Source organism: Pangasianodon hypophthalmus, chromosome 19, assembly GCF_027358585.1.
Source record: "Pangasianodon hypophthalmus isolate fPanHyp1 chromosome 19, fPanHyp1.pri, whole genome shotgun sequence".
Classification (NCBI taxonomy): Eukaryota; Metazoa; Chordata; class Actinopteri; order Siluriformes; family Pangasiidae; genus Pangasianodon; species Pangasianodon hypophthalmus.
The window spans coordinates 14,102,724-14,124,831 of NC_069728.1; the positions used below are offsets into that span (position 1 = coordinate 14,102,724).

Sequence of the window (22,108 nt, forward strand, 5' to 3'; positions counted from 1 at the left end):
TATTAAGACTGACATTAATCAAAGCCCCAAAGCATGAATAAACCCAGTAAAACATCTAAAACATATAATAATATGATCTAAACTCCGATCTCAGCCTGGACCAGAGCTACACAGCTTTGGCAGATTCTACCTGGATTTTCAGTCTTAAAAAAAAAAAAAACACAAGTAGTTTGGTCCACTAATTTTCTGCGGTTACTACAGTTACCAAAACATTTAGAGATTTTAAGATATGTTTCTCCCAACAACACTGACACACTGAGCTCCTGTCAGATTAATGTCCTTATGAGTGCATAAGCACATTAAAATGAGTGCGTTTTTTTTTTTTTTTGCAAATTACAGAGCTCTCCACAGTTTTAACCACTTAGTCTGACATAAGCTCTAAGACTCGAGGGCAAAAATTCCTCGGGTCCAAACCTGAGCTGGAGTTGGAGCCTGGCAGCCCTTGTCTTCAACATACACACAACAAAGCTTTGCATTCACATTAACAGCAGGTGAAGAAGGAAATCTGGGGCATATTTCCTTTGAGACGTATTTACTAGGAAATTTCCACAGTCCAAATGAACTTACAGGAAAGTATTTGAGTCACTGTTTTCCACCAAAGCTTGATTATATCAACTCAACAAAACCCCAGAGTTAACTATAACCTCTTGTAAACTTCTGCACTTGCCTGGAAATCCCATACAACCAAACACTCACACAGAGTGTTAGGATTTGGGTGAATGGTGGGGTAAGGTTAGTGTAAAATGTTTTGCTGGACTAAAATGAAGTGTCCTTGGCCAGTAGTGAGGTAGTAGCAGTCAAGGAGAGCGATGTCTTTATTACCACTGACCACCTACAGCCAGACATCTCAAGTTTTCCTTCCCTTCCACTTGCGTGATTTTTCTTTTCCTGCTTTGTTCTGTCTTGGCTAAAATGAGGAGAGATATAACTTGATCTAAAGTACTTTTTATCCCTTCAAATGCAGACCTCCACCATCTGATAGTGATTGGTAACGATTTACTGAGAGATTGGGCAGACGTAGATAGCTTAATGAGATATCCGAGGGCTCGTATTTTACTGCAGTCCCCACAAGCTCTTACGTCATCCTGTGGCACTCATCCTTATTTTGAGTCTTTCGAGTGTGGATGGAAAGATCTGGAAGGAGAGTTTTGACGCTGGTAAAACTAGACAGCCTCCAGACATTGTCTCAACAGCACCTCACAAAAGTGTTCTTTGCATAAATTGCACATGGAGTGGAAGTGATTGTGACATTCCTCTCATACCTTACTCAAACAGGACTCACACAGGAAGCTAACATGCCTGTTCATCCAGGAAGCATTATTGTGTTAAGTAAGGAATAAAACAAATTTCCAATAGCAGCATATCCCAAACTGTTTAATTCCTCTTATACTACAACAATTTGCCAACAAATAAAATTGTTCATTTAACCATTTATAGTTACATTTGATGTTGTGGACCATCCATGAGACAAGTTAGTTCCTGTTCTAACTTATGCTATAGCAGCTATAAACAGTACTTCCTTCACCAGCCTCTATTTGGCTCTCTTGAAGTTAATTAGACCACAAAAAGCACATTGTCATGTTACCGATAAACCAGAAAGTCCTCCACCCTGAAGAGTCCCACGTGGAGGAAAACTTTCTGACTGTTACAAAGTGCTGACACAGGAACTCCTTAAAGAAAGCTTTACTATATCAATAAGCATAGTGTTAATTTTGTTAAAGAACACTTTTTATTAATTTTTTATTAGGATTAATTTATATGGAGTCTCTGCCATACACATCCCTGGGAATGAGAAGTTACTACAGAAATTATAATGTATTATGAGAGTGCATAAATACAGTATAAACCTGTCATTTGAATTACTTTCAGCACTACTGTCAGAGCTGCAAAAAAAACAAGAAGCTCTAAGGATTTCTTAAAATGTCTAACAAAGTCTAAATTTTTAGCCCATTTTATCTTCATAGAATCATTATTCTTGCTGTTTTTACTCTCTGCCAGTATTGTAGTAATATGCTCCAATAGTCTTATTTCACTGTACCTGTTTTAATTGAAAATAAAAAAGGTTGACATTGAAAAGTCAAAAGGAAAATGATCCAATCAGGATTTTTTCCATGTTGTGTAGGTAGACACAGCCAAGCTTACCTACCCATTGGTTAGGACTCGAGGATCTGTTGATCTAAAATTGTGTTCTCACTGACCTAGGCATTGAAATGTCCTAAATGAACATTGTACTACCAAATTACATTCAGGCAATTTCAAATTCTGTAAAAAAAAAAAAAAAAAAAACTGGTAGATTGAAATCCCACTTGAAATCCATTATATTATTGAACTTACCTTAAATATGGGAATAAATCTTTCCACATCATGGAATTCAAATCTTCAGTGGCAGAGAGCCGTCAGGCATCACAAGAACATGTCTAGTACAAGTCCAGTCATAATGGTTATCCAATAGTACCATCTGTAGGCTCTTATATTTAATGAGTGGAAAATAGGACCTCAGGCCTTGTTTATGTAGTGTGGTTGGAAAAAGTTCGAGAACCCCTCCAGCTACTGGAACAGCCATACACCAAAGCGTATGAAAAAACTGTGATATGGTGAATGCAGCTATTAGGAGTTGTGGAAGTAAATGAGAGATAACATGAGGTCAAAAATGTTTAAAACGTTATGCAGATTCTCTGGAGGATTGAGGCACTAAATAAAACCAGGCATTGAAGTCAATGCTTACATTACATTTATATTTATTCATTTGGCAAACACTTTTATTTAAAGTGGTTTACAATTGAGAGTGCAGTCCAAGCAATCCTATTCAGTAAATCAAACAGCTGAGGGTTAAGGGCTTTGCTGAAGCACCCAACATCCTATCTCAAAACCTTAACCAATGAGCTACCAGTGTTTGAATAAAAGGTAAAATGAAGGTCAAATTAAATCCTAACTGTTTACATTTCACTGGGGATTTTCCTGCTCTTAAGAAAAATATATTAAGATAAAATGTGGCAAACCAGGGATCCTTATATAACACTCACTGGGAAGAGAAATAAAACTGTTCTTTTCTGAAGAAAGGGATTTTATCACCTTTGCCTGGGCTGATAAAATGCCTTGAAAGAGGACACGCTTTACTAAGGCTTTAAAATTCTGGGATCATTGGAGGGCAAACAACATTTTAAGTGCCATGATCATAGTAATGAAACCATGTTGTTATGATCACAATGGTGATATCCAAATGCATTTGGACATTACCATAAAGTCTTCTTTGGGCTGAGCCCAAATAATCGATGTCTGACACCATCACAGGGAACAAAACACAAGCAGAAAGTTAGAAAAATTTGGAAACAAGAAGCAGTATTTTATGGTTCAACACTAAAGTAAAACTGAGACAGGTGCTAATAATGATCAAGTGGTCTGGGCAAGCACATTTTCCATACGACATATTATCACATCGTCTTTTCACTTAAAACGTCTACAATAAATTAGTGGTCAGCTTACAAAGAGGTACATTACGTCAGCACTGGACTGGCTTCAATCGACAGCATTAAGAACAGAATAGGAGCATACGTTTGGATGACGTAGTATTGGGTTACCAGTGTACTGCAAAACTTCTGTGCAAATGAGTGCGAAAGCTCTTAATGATGTTATCTCATAGCCATGCCAGAGATGTGAGCTCAGTTCAGCTCTATCTCCAGCTCCATCTCGCTTTACTCGTGATCAAGAAGAATAAGCAGCCTTATCATTAACCTATAAATTTCTGAACACAGGTCAGTAGTGCAATCCATTGCACATATATGCCATACACAATACTAAATCATATAATTCACAAGCCAGGGACAGCAGTTAAATGGAAATTCCACCAATTTCTTAACATTTCAACATGCAGAGAAAAATTGAGAAATAAATGGAATTTTGAGTGCTTTGAAGCAAACTGGCAATTCTAGAGAAACTTAGATGGTGTCAATGGGCTAGAGGGGCTAAGCTCCCCTTGTCTTTCAAAGATTAAAAAAAAAATCAGTAGACGTTTTCATATTTGGCATCCATATCATCTTATTTGTGGTTAACAAATGTTTTAAAGAGGTTTATTTAAGAGGTCAGACATAATTTATTGGTCAACCTTAATAGTTAAATGGTTGAGATACCACTAAGTAGTGGTATCTTTTTCTAAAAGATCTGGCTGGTAGCTAGTGGTTAGCTGGTAGTTAGTGGTTGCTAACTTTTATGGAGTGAGCTAGCGAGCAAAAGCTGCATAGTTAGTGTTTCTACCACTGCCATGGGAGTGATGCTGGTGTCACACAAACGGCAAAAGGTCACAGTATATATATATATATTACCTATATATATATATATATATATATATATAGCCTGGACCATACCACTTTCAAAACATATGCACCCCACCAAAATTCTGAAAAACCAAAAAGCCAAATTAATGTGAATGGGTAAGAATGACATCAAACTATGGAATTTGGGTCCATATTTACTGGAGAGTGCTGTGTGTGTTCTCCAATGTAGTCTAGTACAAATCACATTTTTGTCTTTCTCCCTCCCTAACAAAGAGGAGTAACAGGTGGTTGGCAGTCTCTTAAGTGTGAACTTTCCATGAAACACATGAAACCAAAGCTTAGATGTCCAGCAAAGAAATACGAGAAACAATAGTGTGTATATATAGACAAACAAGACCGAGACTAATTACAATGAAGAGGTGTGTGGGAAAAAATACCCACAGGTGCAGGAAATGATCAGGGTGCATGGACATGGTGAAACTAGGGCAGGATCTGGAGTAAACAGGAAGGTTCCCAGCACACTGAAGAGCTTAATAATTCACTGATGACTCATGAGCTGTTTTAGAGTAGGGAGCAGAGAATGGTGTCTGGTGTCCAAACAGATAACTGATGGTGAACATTGTAGCAGTTTCAGCAATCTTCACCCACAGTTATGTGCATGTCTAAAATTGGTGTGCTCTGCTGTACAAAGGAAGCAACACGACCGCAATGAGTCACATCTGTTTGGTCTGCTCATTCTGCAGGCTCACGCCGCATCTGGGAAACATGACCCTGCTTCAGAAACCTCCAGATCTCATGCATAACATTAGGCAAGTTCCAGCAGTACCTTACTAAACCATTTGCATCACTCACTTGCGCTCTTCTCCCTGCAGATATAAACCAATTAAACACAATTAAGCCACGGCACGACATGCTACCACAGACTGGAGATCTGAGAACTGATCTTCACATAAGGTCCAGAAGTTCACTGACATTATTAACATGCAGATCTTAAATATTTTAATCCTTCCCTCATCCTGACCCAGAGTTGAGGCGAGTTCCTCTCTCGTCACTTTCTCCATCCTCATCTCCTCTGATCTAGAACTATTTGTGTTGCCGTTAATAGTGTTGTAGCTAAGTATTTAAAAAGATGAGGATAGTCTGGCTACACACAGCTGGCTAGCAACCTAGTGAAAGAAAAGAGGAGGAGCATGAATCTCATCAGTCACGGCTATCCACTGAAATTCTCTACGTTGCCTCATTGACAGGATTTAACCTCCTGGTTAGAATCTGATAAAGCAACACTGTTTACATTCTTGCTCTGAGTGTCTTAAAGTGTCTGACTCATTAAACACTTTGGGGTTCCAGGCATCCATTAATAAATCTATGCAACAACATGCGATATGTAAACAGTGACGAAGCCAAAGCACTTTGAGACTTGTTTAAAGGGTGCATTAATACAGCATCTATCACTTTTCAACATGTCTGCTTTAAAAGTCTGACAGCTGTGACTCAGTTGAGAGATCCTCATGTGGAGCTCAGATGTTCAATGTAGGGGCCATCAAAAGGAAATCCCCCAGAACACATACTGTAATTTTTCCTGAATCTGGCAACCTCTCTTTTGCATTTCACAGAAGGGAAGTAGGCAAATATTTGTTGACAGGAACATGAGGGGAGTAGGGTGGGAGTGTCTGATGTTCTGCCTGAAAAGGACTCAACAGTATTCCAATTTTGTTATTTTCCTGCCAGAGCCAGCTGTATACTTCCATTGGCTGTTTATTTAGTTAATGTTTATTATGTTTGGTTTTGTTATATTAATACATTTGTATGATGAAGAAAATGCATCTCTAGGACAATCCAAAAATTAAGAAGACAAACATCTCTCTCCACCAACCAAAAATTCCACTCATCCCTATGTGTTCCAGGCAGTACGTCTCACTACAATTATTTGGAATCTACAAAGAATAAAATGCTTAGTTTCATTGTTTTATTTCACCTCATTAAATGACTAATGACTAATGACAGTGAAAATCTTCTGGATACCTTCTTGCGCCAAGACCTCCCAACAAAAGTAGTGATGTATTTAGAGGTGAATCTGGTGCCGAGCCTGCAGCCTAGCTAGCTGGTCACAAACACTCACATCCAGCAAAAAAGGATAAGCATACGAAAAAAATACCCCTTATAATAACCTGGTTGCACATGTGTGCACACCCTTTTATAATGGTACCTGCTCAGAATAAACCAATCACACTCAAGCTCATGTTCAATTGTAATTGTGGTACACCCATCATCAATGAAGTGATTCTGATTAAACCCAAATTAAAGATCTGCTGTTTTTTTGTAGGATTTTTTTGTAAGATAGAGGACATCTTCTTGGTTTCATCTGACTGCTGAAGCCATGGTCCACAAAGAGCTTACAAAGCATTTACAGGGAAGTATGGTGGATGAAGAGGATGAAGATGAAGACAAAGTTCCTGTGAAGTTGCATGATATCAAATGGATGTGTCAGGCTCGTAAAACCTATAAGGCAAACACTACAAGCCAACACACCAACCTTTAACTGGACCTATAAATCTCCTGAAGATTTATTGTTTGCTGCCTAAGTGGATGTTCTGTGCTAACATGGAACCTTGGCCTCCCTACCTCAGTCCATGACCATTTTACCCTTGCAGCATATACATCAATCATACACTGGCTACCTGACATTAATGGTGTAATTTATGTGAATAGAAACAAATATGACCTACTACTAAATCCTTACACAGAGCCTTGCTAAGCAAGTAATCACCACCATCCTTTTTCCCTTTTTCCCCCCTCTTCAGCACTTGTGTGAGAAATGAGCAGAAAACAAACAGCTTTACACTGACAAAAACATTTTTCATCCTTTTCCACCATGACCAGATGTCTTCATTTGGAGATAAGTGAAGTCAGTACCATGTAGAACTCCACTGTATTTTTCTTCATAGGTATAATATAAAAATGTTCATTTAGCAGTATATGGTTATTTGATTAGTACCTTTCAAACTTGCTCAACTAAATTTCTAAAACTCCACTATTAGGCTAAATTATGATAAAGTGATATCTAATGTTTTCCCTTCATCTGGCTCTCAGTCTTCACAGAACTTTCCTAATCGCATGCTAGCAAACCACAGTTTCTGAGTCCTGTCTTCAATTCTGGTCCCATCCATTAGTCCTTTGTTTGAAGCATTTTCTGGTTTTGCATGAATGTAATGTGACTTCTGCTATTGATCTCTGGTACCTAGAAATACCTCAATTACAAGGTATTTATACAAAATTGTGTCCATCTCCTGTTTGTTACACAAGTAAAAATACTTTGGGTATCCCTTTACTAGAAATGAATGTAGGTGTGTTGAAACACCATGCTAACCTCCTTGAATATGATCAATTGTTCAAGCATATTGACTTAAAGCATCATGGTTTTTACATTCACATAAATCTGCTTTGTCCCCTCAGGACTCTCAATTATTCTGTTCTGTATAGAATATATAGGTTTAAAGCAAATATTCCAGACATTCAGTATATTAGCCTGCCAGCAAAATAACTCAAAACAGCAGTTCATTACCTCCCCAGAGAGTAATTTAATACCACGGCTATTTCAAGCTTCATAAAATAGTGATGCAAGGCTGTGTAGTTGCTTGCTAATAGTGTGGTAAATTCAGATTAAAAGTTTAATCATTGATGCATAAAACAATACACTGACATCAGAGTGCAGCTGCTGAAAAGGAGGGGAAACTATATTTCTCTTACAAGACTAGAATACTTTAGTGTTTAGTTTATCATTGCATCAACATACAACTTCAGCAACAACTGACTGTTTGGTCAACTGGCTTTAAGAGCCAATAAGTCACAAAGCTCAAAGCTCAGCTGTTATAGTGGAGAGTGGAGAGTTGAGACAGATGCAAATGTAGTAAAACGTGTTTTATTAAAGGGCAGGCAGACAAATCCAAAATGTGAATCAGAGTCAAAAACTGGAAACAAGCAGAAGTTGGGCGATCTACAAACCACGGTAACAGGGATAATCAAAATATACGAACCAGGAAACCGAAACAAGATCAAGAACCGGAGTTAAAAAAACAGCCAGTTAAACACTGAACAATACTTTGAGTAAGTGTTTGTGAGTCATTTATATAGTGTGGTAATGATTGTGCTCAGGTGTGAGATTAGTAATCAGGTGACTGTGAACATGACAAAGTCAGTGGCTTTTGGGGAGTGTAGTCCTAGGTGGCCATGTTTGTAGGCCATGGTGTATTCTGGGAAAAGTATTTCTAGGTGGATGTGGGAGTTAACTGACATCAGATTTTTGCTGACATCAGCTAGAAAAAAAAGTGGACCTGTGGACAGTATCATTATAGTATGTCGAGTCTAGCTAATATTTGTTGTTAATTGTTTGTTGGCTTTTTATAAGGCAGTCCAAGTATATTTGTCTTAGTGAGTTTTAATTTACTCACAATTTTTCAAAATGAGTGTAGCTCACTCGCAAAAAAAAAATAGGCTTCCTCGTGAATTCTTTGGATGGTTAACAGTTATAACTTTCTAAAGGGGTTTTTACTTTAAACCTTGTCTAAAAGGAAATCCCTCCATTGTAGGGTGTATGGATTTCCTCAGAGAGACAAACCCAGAGAACCCTTTAAGGTTCTGCACTCTTAAAAAAAGGGTCAATCTGGAAGATTTAAGGTTTTTTTAGTTTGTCCTTTTGGGGAAAGATTCTGTGTTGAACCTATAGAAGTGTTTCCTTGTCAGAAAAGGCTTATGTATTTTTGTATTTTTGTATTCAGAAATACAATTTTCTGCATAAGGTAATATATTTATTCATTTATGTAAACCTATTTTGGCTGTATTTATTCAGTCCATTTATTAAGATAATTCTTGCAGAACTAATGATTATTACAGGACCACCCAGGCTACTGTAGGAGTCGAGACCACCGAACGTGTCTGGGACAAGGAAATGATTAACATATCTAAAATCCAAAGCCTACCTCAGAGGAAGCATGTCATGTGAAAATATTTCTCATCTTAAGGTCACCTACATACTTGTATTGGCTAAGAGTATATACTGTCATAATTAAGCACAGATCTGTTAGCGTTTAGATGAGCAACTTTGATCTTTAAGTGCAAGTAGAGAGAAAAAAAAGAAAAACCTGGTATATCTTAGAGCAATGCACAATAAAGTGTATTGAAACCTTCTGTGGATGGCATTCAATTGAAGCCGAGCCTGATTATAGTCACCTCATGTGACTCCATGCCTTTAAATGCATGTTTACTGATTTACCTTGTACATTATGTCTCAAAAATGTCCTGGAAAAATTTTAATGCCTTTTTGTACTCACAACTCTTATGGTTGTCTGCTGTATCCCTCTGTCTACTCTCACTCTTGCTAGATCGTTTTTGCGTAAGAGATTCTGAATTACCTTTTTTTTTTAAAGTAAAAGTCATTTTAGAAAAGCAAAGCATAAGCCCACCATGTGTGGGCTGTTAATTCCTCTTTATTTAGCATGTTTTGGGAAGTCTAGCCTGTCAGTCTTCTGTCTAATAGTTAGCTGATAGCTAGGGTGGAGGTCAAAGCTGTCTGAAACTTGACTCCTTGTTCTCGCCGAGATTTTTAATCTCTGAAGTGGAGACAGTGTCTGGACCTGTTAAGAATGATTGCATTTTCTTGCTTTGATTTCACCTCTGAGGCAAAACTCATTATCTTCATGTTGTAATGGTTAAAGACGACATTTAATCTGCCTGTAAAGTCTTACAGAGCAGAAAGAGTTAAGGCATTTTTTTCTGTTATTGGTACACAAGAGTATAATGCTGATTTGTGTACTGGTTGCTTGAATCTAATGCAAACTATCGTTAGAGCAGTTGTGTCATGTAACCTTGATATTCACTTTGGATGACATCTATCTAGCTAGGGAATCATTTTAATGCTACATTTTAGTAGAATAACGTAATATTTCCTGTATATCCCCTCAGCCTTTGAACAGATCACAGATACAGTGATTGTGCTTATTTACATAAAATCCCTGTGTGGGATGATGGCCTCAGTCAATGTTTTCATGACTTTCCATGATGACTGGGGCTAGTCATGCTAGAAACACAAACACCATTACAGCCAGGGGCAAGGCCACGTCTGGTTCTTTGTCTGAGTTAAATGAAAACTATCCTACAGGCTATGCAGATGAATAGCATTTTGAACTGCTGCCAAATAAAAGGGAACTAAGTTCGTAAATGGTTATATTAAAGATCATTAAGTGATATGTCATTAATCTCCGAGTGGAAAATACTCTTAGTCTCACAATCCATGAGAAACTGGGTTGGAGTAAGAGTTACAGCTGTTCTCCAGTCCATTGTTCAGCCAAAACGTAATTAAAATGGAAATACCCAAACAAGCATTATAAACCATTAAACACTGAGAGCATTTGTTCTGCTCCATTTACGCAGATAATAATTCTCATCAATAATTATTTGTTTGTTCTGTGTGCTTTCCTTATGCAGTGAAATCATTGTCTTTTCTAATTGCACAACAGCTTAATTGTTCTGCAATGGAGTCATCAGCAGCATCAAGAAGGACACCAATAATTATCAATATGTAATTCATTGTTTCAAATAAACTTCAATTTACTGCTTTGGTAGGATATTCAGTCTGATCCAAATTCATGTCAAATCCTTCAGACCTGAAGAGAAAGAATGAGATTTTTGGTTCAGGATATAAATTACATCCAGATATAGCCATGTTTTTATTAGTTCATTTGCCTTCAGTCCTCACGGAAACTACTTTACAAGTTTTTGAATGACTTCTTTATTACAGCAATACAGCAAATGTTAAATGGCTTTTAAAGTGTTATAGAATCATGCCAGAAATCCTCAATTATTGAGAAAATGCTTTCATGTATAATCCACATGTTCATATCTGAATAATCCTGAAAGAGTTTTAGCAGGTTAGTTAGAAAGGCATCTGTCACGCCATCTTACAACAATATCCCTCTGTTTACTGAAGTTCCTCACAACCCCAATGAGTCATTCCTGTCACAGAAGAAAATTTGCATCCATTCTGACTAGGACTGAACATGTAAAACTGATGGTGTCTCATGCCTAACAATGATCATGTGCCAAGACAACTAGAAATAATGCCGTTTAAGCATTTTCTTAAAATTGGACCTCCCTCAATTGGACCTGTTATCAGTTTTGCATGGTTATTCCTTGACCATGCTGGAGAACAGTTCCTAAAACAAGGAAAAATGCAGCTTATGCCTTCTGTAGAAAGGCAGTCAAGTTTTCTGGATTACCCATTTGCCTTTGCCTGCCTTAACCTTTTTGTGTATGATCTTTGGGACGTTTCTGGATGTTGTACTTGAACTGTGATTTTGACTCTGTTGGCATGAAACATAATGATTTCACTAAAAAAGAAGAAGGCTTTATTTGTCACATATACATTACAACACAGTGAAATTCTTTTCTTTGCATATCCCAGCTTGTTAGGAAGTTGGGGTCAGAGTGCAGGGTCAGTCATGAAGGTTAAGAGTCTTGCTCAAGGGCCCCACAGTGGCAGCTTGGCAGTGCTGGAGCCTGACCTTCTGATCAGTAACCCAAAGCCTCAACCATTGCGTCATCACTGCCCTGTCTCTTCACAATAAACTTCACATGGATCCCGATAACCTCACTAATCAGTCATGTTGCAGCATCTTAAAATAATATAGTGTATGTAGATAATGAATATGAATCTGCTCCTAATATTCTAATTAATACTATTCTGTTATTAATGTCAATGAACATACAGTATATAATAGTAAGGAAAGCTCTTAGTCTCAGTCAAGATAGCAGGTCACAAGAACAAAATAGCCTATGATCAGAGGCAAGTGGTATAGATGGCATCTTTCAAAGACAAATGTCTTAAAGTGGATTGACTGTTGTGTAGCCACCAATGGTCTTGGGGAAAAATACACAGAATGATGTGAAGAATCCAGACTGGGGCTATCAGCTATCAGTTGTCATCAGCATTGATTGAGAAGGCACATGTGAAATATACTCACGTGTAATGAACATGAGGTGAATTATTTACTTGATCATTCATTGGACAAAAGTAGATGAAAACTAGTTTGACCAAAATAGGTAGACTAAGCATACATTGTTCAGTCAAGATAAAAATGAATTAGTTCTTTCTGTAAAAACATGTTTGGTATTCGGAGGAAACATGACATGAACCCACTGGGTCATTACAGACTTGAAGCACACAAATTATGAACGCAGCTGCTTTTGTGTGTGTGTGTAATAGTTTGCCACATATCATTCTTATTATGGCATCGATGAGACCTAGTGATATCATGCATTGCTCAATCCTAATAGTTTCAGTGTCTATTGATAGATATTAGATTTTAGCCCTCCCATCTAATAGCACAACCAGCTGTTACTGCACACAACAAAAGGGATCTTAAAAGTTGAAAAACAGATGCCTTTGGAATTAGTTTTAAGAAAGACGTAATGTTCTCTATGGCTTCTGTAACACTGATCATCATTAAAGACATTATGATGTGGAAAACATTTCAATAGACTTGGCCTTGATAAATCACCTATCTTTCTTAAGTGACGAAATGCTGCAGCGTCTTTTGTGTGGTGTCAAGAAGAAAATCATTAGCCATGCACTGAATTTGAAATGTAACATGAGTGTAACCCGAACTCTGCTGTTCCTTTAGTTCCAGTAATTACAGTGTCAGTTAAATGAGTGTGAGGGAGAAAGAAGGGAAGAGTGAGAAAAAGTGAGAAAAACAGTTTCCATCATCACACCACTTCTGTAGAAACGCTAGTATTACAAATGTGGGAGAATGTGGTAATGCTACTGCATCGTTTTATCTCGGCTGGTGAACGACTGTCCAAGACAAGATTTTCATGACTCTGATGAGAGGGATACTTGTGATAGAAACACAAAACATCACAATGGTCCAGAACAAGGTCATCTTTGGTTTTGTGCCAGAGTTAAATGAGAATTTTCCTACAGGCTTTACCGACAAATTACATCATCTTGACTTGCTGCCAAAGAAGGGAGAGCTGACTACTCACTGAGCAAATATTAAAGATCATTCAACAATAACTCAATAGTACTCCATTAAAAAAACAATCGCAATTCATAAGAAGCCGAGATGCAGAGAGCTGCAGCTGTTTTCTACGCCCTGCGTGGCCAAAACAAGCCTTATAAACTATGAAATATGGGAAGCATTTGGTTCGCTTCATTTACATGCGTAATTATTCTCATCAAGAATGCTTTGTTCATTCTGAACCTTTGCACACACGTCTTTTGCAGTAAAATGCGGTTGTCGTCTCCGATTGCGCAAGAACTTAAGCCCAATGGTACAAGAGAAACACCAGAAACATTAAAAGAAACAAAATTGAATGTGGTTTTTTGATTTTAATGGAGTACAACCTGCTTCTCTAAGTCTAATTCTATTCCAAGTCAACATCCTGAGATTGAGATTTTGGTTTGGAAAAAAAATGATCAAAAATAGGAAATGATATCATGGGTGCTTTGATTTGTTCATTACAGTCATGGAAAGTTTATGAGATGTTTTGCATTATGAGTGCAGCAAAATAACAAATGTTTGAGCTTTACCTGTGCTGCGTAATAATATCCAGTGATCTGGGGGAAAAAAAACTATGAATTTGCCTAGATCCAATCAAAAACTTGATAAATGTGGAAAGCTAAATGCTTATATTCAGATAATTCAGAAGGGTTTTCTCAGTCTAATGGGCTTCTATTCAGACAGCACAGCTAATTTTATATATCTGCATATACAGATGGGTGACATTAACATAAAATAACTCAGTAAGGTGTTGGGCCATTAGCACAGCTTTAATGTGCCTTGTTAGAGATTCTACACGTCTTTGGAACTGTACTGGGTGATTAAACACCTTCACTCCAATATATTTTTCTCTCAGTTGGTGTTTTGATGATTGTTGTGCAATGTCTAACACAGTGTCTAAATGTCCCATAGGTGTTGAGATCTGGTGAATGTAAAAGGCCATAGCATATTATTTACACCATATTCATCCTCATCAAATCATTTGTCCATCAATGCCATTGCATTTGTTTCTCCTAGCAAACTCCACTGTAACTGTGCTAGGAAGGTGACCTCAGCATAGCCCACAACCACTAACTTCTTATGGAAATATGAAAAAATACGAACAAATTAGCAACAGAATCACTAAGCGCAGCAACACAGTAATTTCAGGATGGAGTTTTCCTTTAATTTGTCGCCTCTTCCTTTAATTTGTCGCCTCTTCCTTTAATTTGTCGCCTGATTATGATCTTTGGTAGAACTTTGTTAGAACTCTTGACTTATTATAGGAGGTGAAGTTCTCAGTCTTAGTCAAGACAGCAAGAAAACCAATGAAGAAAATGGAACATAATTCAATGACTCTTAAATCTGAAAAACAATCATACTTGGATTAGTTTTAAGGAAGACATGTTCGTTATATCTCAGGTTACACTGATGAGCATTAAAGATTTTGTAATGTGGAAAGCATTTCTGTACACCTGGCCTCTGGCTTTGATAAATCACCTCTCTTGCAGAAAAAAATAGCTTCCAACCAAATGTAATGTGAGTGTAGCCAGTGCTCTGCTGTTCCTTAAGCTTCAACAATTACAGTGTCAGTAGATGAGGGTAAGCGAGAAGGAACGACAGAGTTAGAAAATGAGCAAGAGAAGTTTCCATCATCACAGCGCTTCTGTGGCTACTTAAACCTCTAGTATTACAAATGTGGGAGAATGTGGTAATGCTACTGCAATGGTCTGTCTCAGCCATTTCTCCCCAACCTTCAGCCAGCACGCATTCATTACATCATATACATCATAATAATATTACAGCAGAGGTGGTGAGGGTTGAGACAAGACCTGAAACACTAACCAGGCTGAACCCTGAGGGTTATGGATGGAGCTGGAAAGCTAATCAATCATGTATATCACCCACAACCTTGCTGTTTACTGCTGGCTAAGCTAGTAACACCACAATGATTTGGGTCAGCCAGAACATCCCCCCATGTCTAGGGAAGCTCCACATGTCTGTGCATGTTGTTTCCATGATCTTCTTCAGCAAAAATGAGTGCATTCTCAGCCTGGCTATGTCTCTTCCTGGTGCACTGAGGAATGCTCTTTTATGCGGTGAAGTGAGCTGCACCCACTTCAGCAGCATCTGCTTCTTTTTCATGAGGTCATGAAAAAGTGCTGTATTGATGTAACTTAAATACTTGACTTATCACATTTTACTTATACATCACGTTAAAAGCCAAGTCCATGCCCAGTGAGCTGACGATTTATTTGTTCCACTGGACAAGCAAAATTAGCTAGAGGCTAAAATCTAAAGTTACTGAACTCATTTAAAGCCTTCATTACAACTGTGGCTTCACCTTTTAAAAGTGCTTTTGAGAAGAAATGAAGCTGTTTTAATTAGTAAACCTTCTCAAAAGCAACTAAAATTTTCATTTTTGATAGACTCCGTTCTATTTAATTGTCTAAAGGACTGAAGGACTTCATATCCCCAAGGTTAGTTCTTGTCAGACTGGAATCTGAACACAGTATATTTTTTTAATAACAGTTTTCTTTGGCACTGGGTAAACTCGTGGTCAGTAGGCATTGCTGAACCATGAAATCCTCAACTCTCTTACTCTCTATAAAATGGTCTTAAGCAGAGACATAACCAGAGGTCATAATGTCTGCTTGGTAGTCTGCAATGTCATGCAAATTTGGCTTGACCAAGTCTACCACCTAGTGGCAGATCAGGTTTAGTAGAGAGTGGCCAAGCTATTGCCAGGGTTCATGATGTCTGAATTAAAGACAAATGCTGAATTGTGACTCATTTCCTCATTGCCTCTGGGGAGGAACAGAAGGTGTGCTCTTCTAAAGTTTCCTTCTGCCTCCATGAGTTGTCAGAAATGAAGCCAGAATCTGCAGTCCCGAAGCCTTGAAATGTCTGCGTGCAGTTTTGTTTCAAACCTGTTCCGTTATGAGCTGTTAATAAGACTCAGTTTCTGAATTTTGCTTGAATGGTTCTAGCATTGCCAGGAGTCAGATGATGACAAGCCTTGCCCCATTGCTTCCAAACATTTGGTCTATTTGAATCAGATCCGAGGTCTGTCATATGATTGTGTTTGGCAGCTCGGGGATGGATAAGGGCAGTTTTTTCTGTAGTGGAGCTTAGATACTGTGCTTTGTGTACAGTAACTTTTGACTTGATTGCTCTGAATGCTCAGCACACATTCACATCAGAAATTAGTCAGAGGAGAAGTGTTTGATTTGAGAGAAAGGCTTACGCTATAAGCAGCATGTTTTCCACAGGACTTCATGTTTACGTTCCCATGACTTCGAGCTCACTACAGAGGTTAGCTCAGTGTCGTGTTTACGCAAGCTGCTGTGTTTTGATGCAAACACGTTTCCAGGGTGATTTATTAAAAGATCAAATCCACAGCTCACTTAATAGGAATGTGGCATCTGGGGATCAATAGATTTTATGTTTATAAAAGGCTCTCAACTGCGCCAGCTAGTGATGCAGTCAACCTCTTGCTTTCACACAAGCAATTATTGGATGTTAATCATCAGCAGTTGAGGACAATGACAACACCTTCTGGAGCTGCTCTAGACAATTTGATTTAAGTACTATGGCATGAAATGGCACAGCGTGAAGTGGAGTTACAGTTATCATTATTTCATTTCATTATTTTCCTATAACAGTGTTTTATTCCCCTTTCACATCAATTTGCCAAACTATTGCAATTTTTAATTTTATTAAAGAACGTCACTTCATACATTTTAACTATTTATTGCCTCTAATGTTGTTGTGTTTCATCATCTGCAAGACAATTCCTGTTATAGTTTAATTCCTCTTATAACTTACATCATACGGGTTATAAACAGACCTTTCCTCAACAACCTCTCTTTTTTCTCTCTCGATATTAATAAGTTAATAACATGATAAAATACAACTTGTTACATTACCAAGGAACCATAAACTCCTCTGTCCTGAAGACTTTTCCGTGATGGAAAATTTAATGACCATTACAAAGTGCTGACACCAGAGACTCCTTCCATAAGTGATAAATAAACGTCTCCTTACAGAAAACATCACCATATCAATGATTATACATTTTTCTTTGTTAAATAATACATTTTTTAAAAAAATCTGTGCATTATTAGCCTTAGATTATGTGATGTATTTGTCATACAAGTCCTTGTGATTGAGCTGTTACTATGGAAACGATAATGTATTAGAATATAATGATGTGATTTGAATTACAGATGGCACTACACTGTCAGAGCTGCTGTTGTAGAAAAGGAATCAACACTTTCTGAATGTGGTACAAAGTGAGACGATAGACTTTTGTCAAAAAATGTTGGAAAGATTAGAGGTTAGTTTTACTGAAAGACTTACAGCCCTCCAGTTTTGTGTATGACAATGTATTTATTTATTTATTTTTGATCTTCTAACACACTGATTGCTAAACATCTGGAAATTCAGCTTCATAATGCAGATGTACTTCTATTTGCATTTGACATTGTGTCAGATTAGGTGTCCGATTTTGTCAGAACATCCAATTCAGAACTTTAACTGATTTAATTGAGCATTATAGATGAGAACAAATATTTTCAATATTTCCTGTGTTGTGTTGGCTTTAAGACCTAAGGCTGTTGTATTACGAAATGTAGCAGCCAGAGTCCTTATTAGAACCAGAAGATCTGACCACATCACCCCTATCTTACTCGCACTGAACATTGTCACAAAGCAACTTTACAGATACAGTGGGGTCCAAAAGTCTGAGAGCACTAGTGAAAATGCTTCTATTTTCTTTTCTATTTGAATGCAACAGTTTTCATTACAAGTTATATTACTGACAACAACTTGAGTGAAAAGTAGAATATTTGAAATATTTACATGAATTTCAGAGTTTCTTATTATTTAGTATGTCCCCTTTTTGCTTTAATGACAGTATGCACTCGAGCTGGCATGGACTCCACATGTTTATGCAAAACCTACTGATCCATTTTAGATCGAATCCATCGGAGTGTCGTCTGAACACATGCTTCAATAGAAGAGATTAGACATGAGGAAAAATCTGACCTTTTGTACAAAGCAGTTATCATGGTCAGTATCACTAATTACTTAATATAATTTAATATTCAAGATACTGAAAATTTACTTTCTTTGTTTTAAATATTTCAAAATTCTAAAAACTGTTTATTTCCAATTTGAAATGGAAAGAAATTTCAATGTGGTCTCACACTTTTGGACCCACCTGTATCTGGATATAGATTTAGATTTGCAAATGAGCAATTTATCCTTACTGTCCAGAGCTTGCCTCACCCTCAGCCTGCTAAGCAGCCCTCTGCTACTTCCTGGAAAATAAACAGCTATTGTCTTCATCTGGAAGAGAGCAGAGTTTGCAGTGTACTTTTTACAGCGTTAAGATTTATTTATCCATTTAAGCTCTCTTGCATAAAGTAGATAAGTAGAATTTTCTTACAACAAACAAGTTTGATTTACTTTATTTGTACAATTTAACTCACATTTGAGTTACTTATAAAAATGCTAGGTAATATTTATTTACAGATTTTATGAGAATAATCCTTGATAAACCTTACTTAGAATATGCTTAAGTTAAATTTAGTAAGATTTCATGTGTGGAAATTGATACTATGCTTGGAAATTGATAGTAAATCTCGCTCCAGTATTTTGTCAGTAGGCAGTACCCATCCATCAGCCTGCTAATAGCGCATATCAATCATCTTTCCTTATATTTTACAACATAGAAATAAATATTTAAGCTTTCTCTGGATTGTGTGTCAGTAGGACTTACGTTTATATATCACTTTGTCATCTGTGTCTGATCCCACTTTAAGGAAACGGAGGCAGACAGAGGAAGTTCAGTTAAGACAGAACTGCTGGATGAACCCCAATATTAAAGCACCACAGGCTTTATCTCCTACACAGTAGTGCCTATGTTACAAGCTTCAGCTCTGTTCCACTCAATAGGTTCCATGCATTCACATTTCATTATTTCCCAAAGCTTGTGGTTATAAGCACACGATTGCAACCACATTGATGACTTAATGGAACTAAGCGACGTACTGTGGGTTATGCTGGAATCTTGGATTCCTGCATTGTATTGTTTTTATCCCAAACCACAAAATGTGATGCTAATGAAGTAGCATAGCAGAGTCTACGTGTTAGCTAATTTCAGTGCATTTGTTCCAGAAGTTATCCTTGTAAAAAATGGTCTGTGTTTAATAAAGTTGACAAAGTACTGATGTCTCTTTGCTAATGACTCACGGCACATCTTGTGTGTATTATAACACCATGGCGTTGCATGACTTTAACCTCACTTCGAGAACATGTGGATTTAACCAAGAACACAGGTCTGACTCTAAGAGAGTCTTGAGAGCTGTTGAAAAATCCTCCTAAGCTTTAAATGGCATGCTGTAAAGTTTAAGTGATTACTGAGCTTGCTCGTGGACATAAGTGTTTATTTGAAAGAATGAATGAGGAACCCGGGAACATGTTTTCCTTTAGGCCGAGCTTACTCCATCATCCACAAGAGGCTAGTGATCCATTAGGTAATGGCCTCTTTCAAGCACTTCGAGCACAGCATCGCAAGAAAAGCTACAAAGTCACATTGCAGACTGTTTCTCTCATTGCAGACACACTCCTGTCTCAACCATATGGTGCGACACATCAGCTTGGACCACAATCACATGTATGTGCGTAGAATTCTGAAGCAAACTAAAATGTCTTGCTAGTCTTTGCCCTTGACTTCCTCTTTCATTCTAGATAGTTCTCTTTCTCAGTGTCTGGCTATAAACATGTCTCAGGAAGCCTGGACATTAAAGTGATTCATTCCCAGTCAGGAAGTCACCATGTGGAGCACATCTTTTGATATTTGTGTTCACAGCATCTTTGGGGCACTTCAAAAGAGCCAGGGGACACTCAGCTGAAGAATCATAAAACTTTCTCTAATCAGGGGTGGACAAATCATAAATTTATTCCTTAGCCCACCACGCAAGTAAATGCTTCAGTGCCCAGTCCCGAGTTCTAGCTGCCTGGAAACCTAGTTGACAAGACTGAAAAATGGTAGCTAACACAGTGTAATAAAGTGTTGTGAGCTAGTTAGTTAGTTAAGTGCAACACAGATTGGAGGAAGCAAACGTTCATTATCTTCTTCTAACACAGTTTCTAACGTAGCACAACGGATTTACTCCCTCAACAAAAATTCAGTAAGTCGTTGGTCAGAGTTTTTGACTGTGAGATGACCTTCCATCAGATGTAAAACATATTATTCGAATCTGGCTTTTATCATTTTTATCTTCTTATTTTGTTTTATTTTCTCTCAATGAGTGTTACTTATAGCAGTATGACGTTTATTTCACTACACTTTATTTTGCCCTGTTTCGTCAGTATTTCCACATACCTGCATGTTACTGATTCTGAAACGATCTTCTGTCATCTGTGCAATCTAATTATCCGCCTACTGACATCCAGATCACGCCTCAGCCAATGTGTGTAGTGCAGCAGGTGGTGGGATTCAGAACGAGTAGCGCATGCTATAGTTACAGCAGCATTTAAACACACCTACACTGCAAATAAAACCATTATTATCAAGTGTTCTTTCTTTATCTGCTTGTTGAACCAACCAATTATATAGTTTTTTATTAAATAGCCTGCACATGAAATCTGTTGTCCTGTGTGTCTGGGCTATTGCTTTGTCCACTCCTGTGTAACTACTTACATGTACTTACATGGGCGTTATTATAGAATGTAGAAATAACATCACATATTCAGGCAATAGTCCTTCATTATGATGTGTATTATTGTAAATAATTACAGTTTGTAGGTAATTACAGTTCATACCACAAAATACTAATTTCTGATTGGCTGTCAAAATTTGTATTAGAATTCTGAATCAGTGCTCCTCATACTTACATACTTCATACAAGGAGTATAAATAGCAGTTTAGGCTAGGTGGATACTCTTCATATGCTTCATTACCTCTAACTATTAAAGTAGCAATTAAACTAACAGTTTCATTTATATATAAAGGAATTATTGCCTACAATGAGTGTAAATTTTCTATTCAAATGCAACAAGAAAAGTGTGAGACAACCATCTATAGAGCGTACTAATAATGCACTAAAAATGTAAACTATATAAAATGACTTTTTTTTTACTGTCATTCAGTAATTAGTAAAGAAATATATATACAAAGCGTCTGTTTTTAAATCATGGTAAGTAAGCTTGGTATAACTTTGAAATCTGATAATAACAGTAACACACTGTTTTGTGTGCTGATGTTTTTCATGAATTATTTTTGCTATTAGAAGGCTTCATTTTTTTAAAGTTAAAGTTAATTTACATGATTATCTTCAATGACTGCAGATATTCTGCATCAAAGTACTCACTTAGTGCAAATTAACCTTACAGTCCTGAATTGTTATTTCACATAGGGGTTTCCTAGTCCTTACTACACTACAGAAATGTTTTTTTAATATCTATTAATACAAAAAGAGGTTTCAGCCACCTCTTCTCTAGAAGCAGAGTGAGAAGGTGATGAGGAGCAGCAAAGCCAGGCTCTGAACCAAACCCTGCTGAAGGTGTGAGGAAATAATGCCGTCAAACACTGAGATCCCCAAATCGGCACACTGAGAGCAGTCTTCCCCACAGAAAAAACAAAACGGCATGTCTCTTCTGGTCTCGGATGTGTACGTCCCCACCGCCCTCCTCCCTGCCGAGTGAAAGGAAATGTGAGGATGCAAAGAGCTGACACTCAAATCTAAGGTAAGTGTAGTAGTGCGAGTGCTGTTCTAAATGGAAAGAAGAAGA

The 22,108-nt window shown here is 37.5% G+C and overlaps 1 protein-coding gene across 2 annotated transcripts in view; it reads right to left on the minus strand.

The window, feature by feature from the left end:
• Window positions 1-11,136: 11,136 nt before the first annotated feature.
• cd109 (CD109 molecule) overlaps window positions 11,137-22,108 on the minus strand; it is a 46,070-nt gene continuing 35,098 nt past the window's right edge. For both annotated transcript variants that reach the window (XM_026923386.3, XM_026923385.3), the window contains exon 33: window positions 11,137-22,010. In XM_026923386.3, coding sequence (XP_026779187.3) covers window positions 21,814-22,010 — 197 coding nt within the window. In that variant the 3' untranslated portion in view covers window positions 11,137-21,813. The remainder of the gene's footprint in view (window positions 22,011-22,108) is intronic.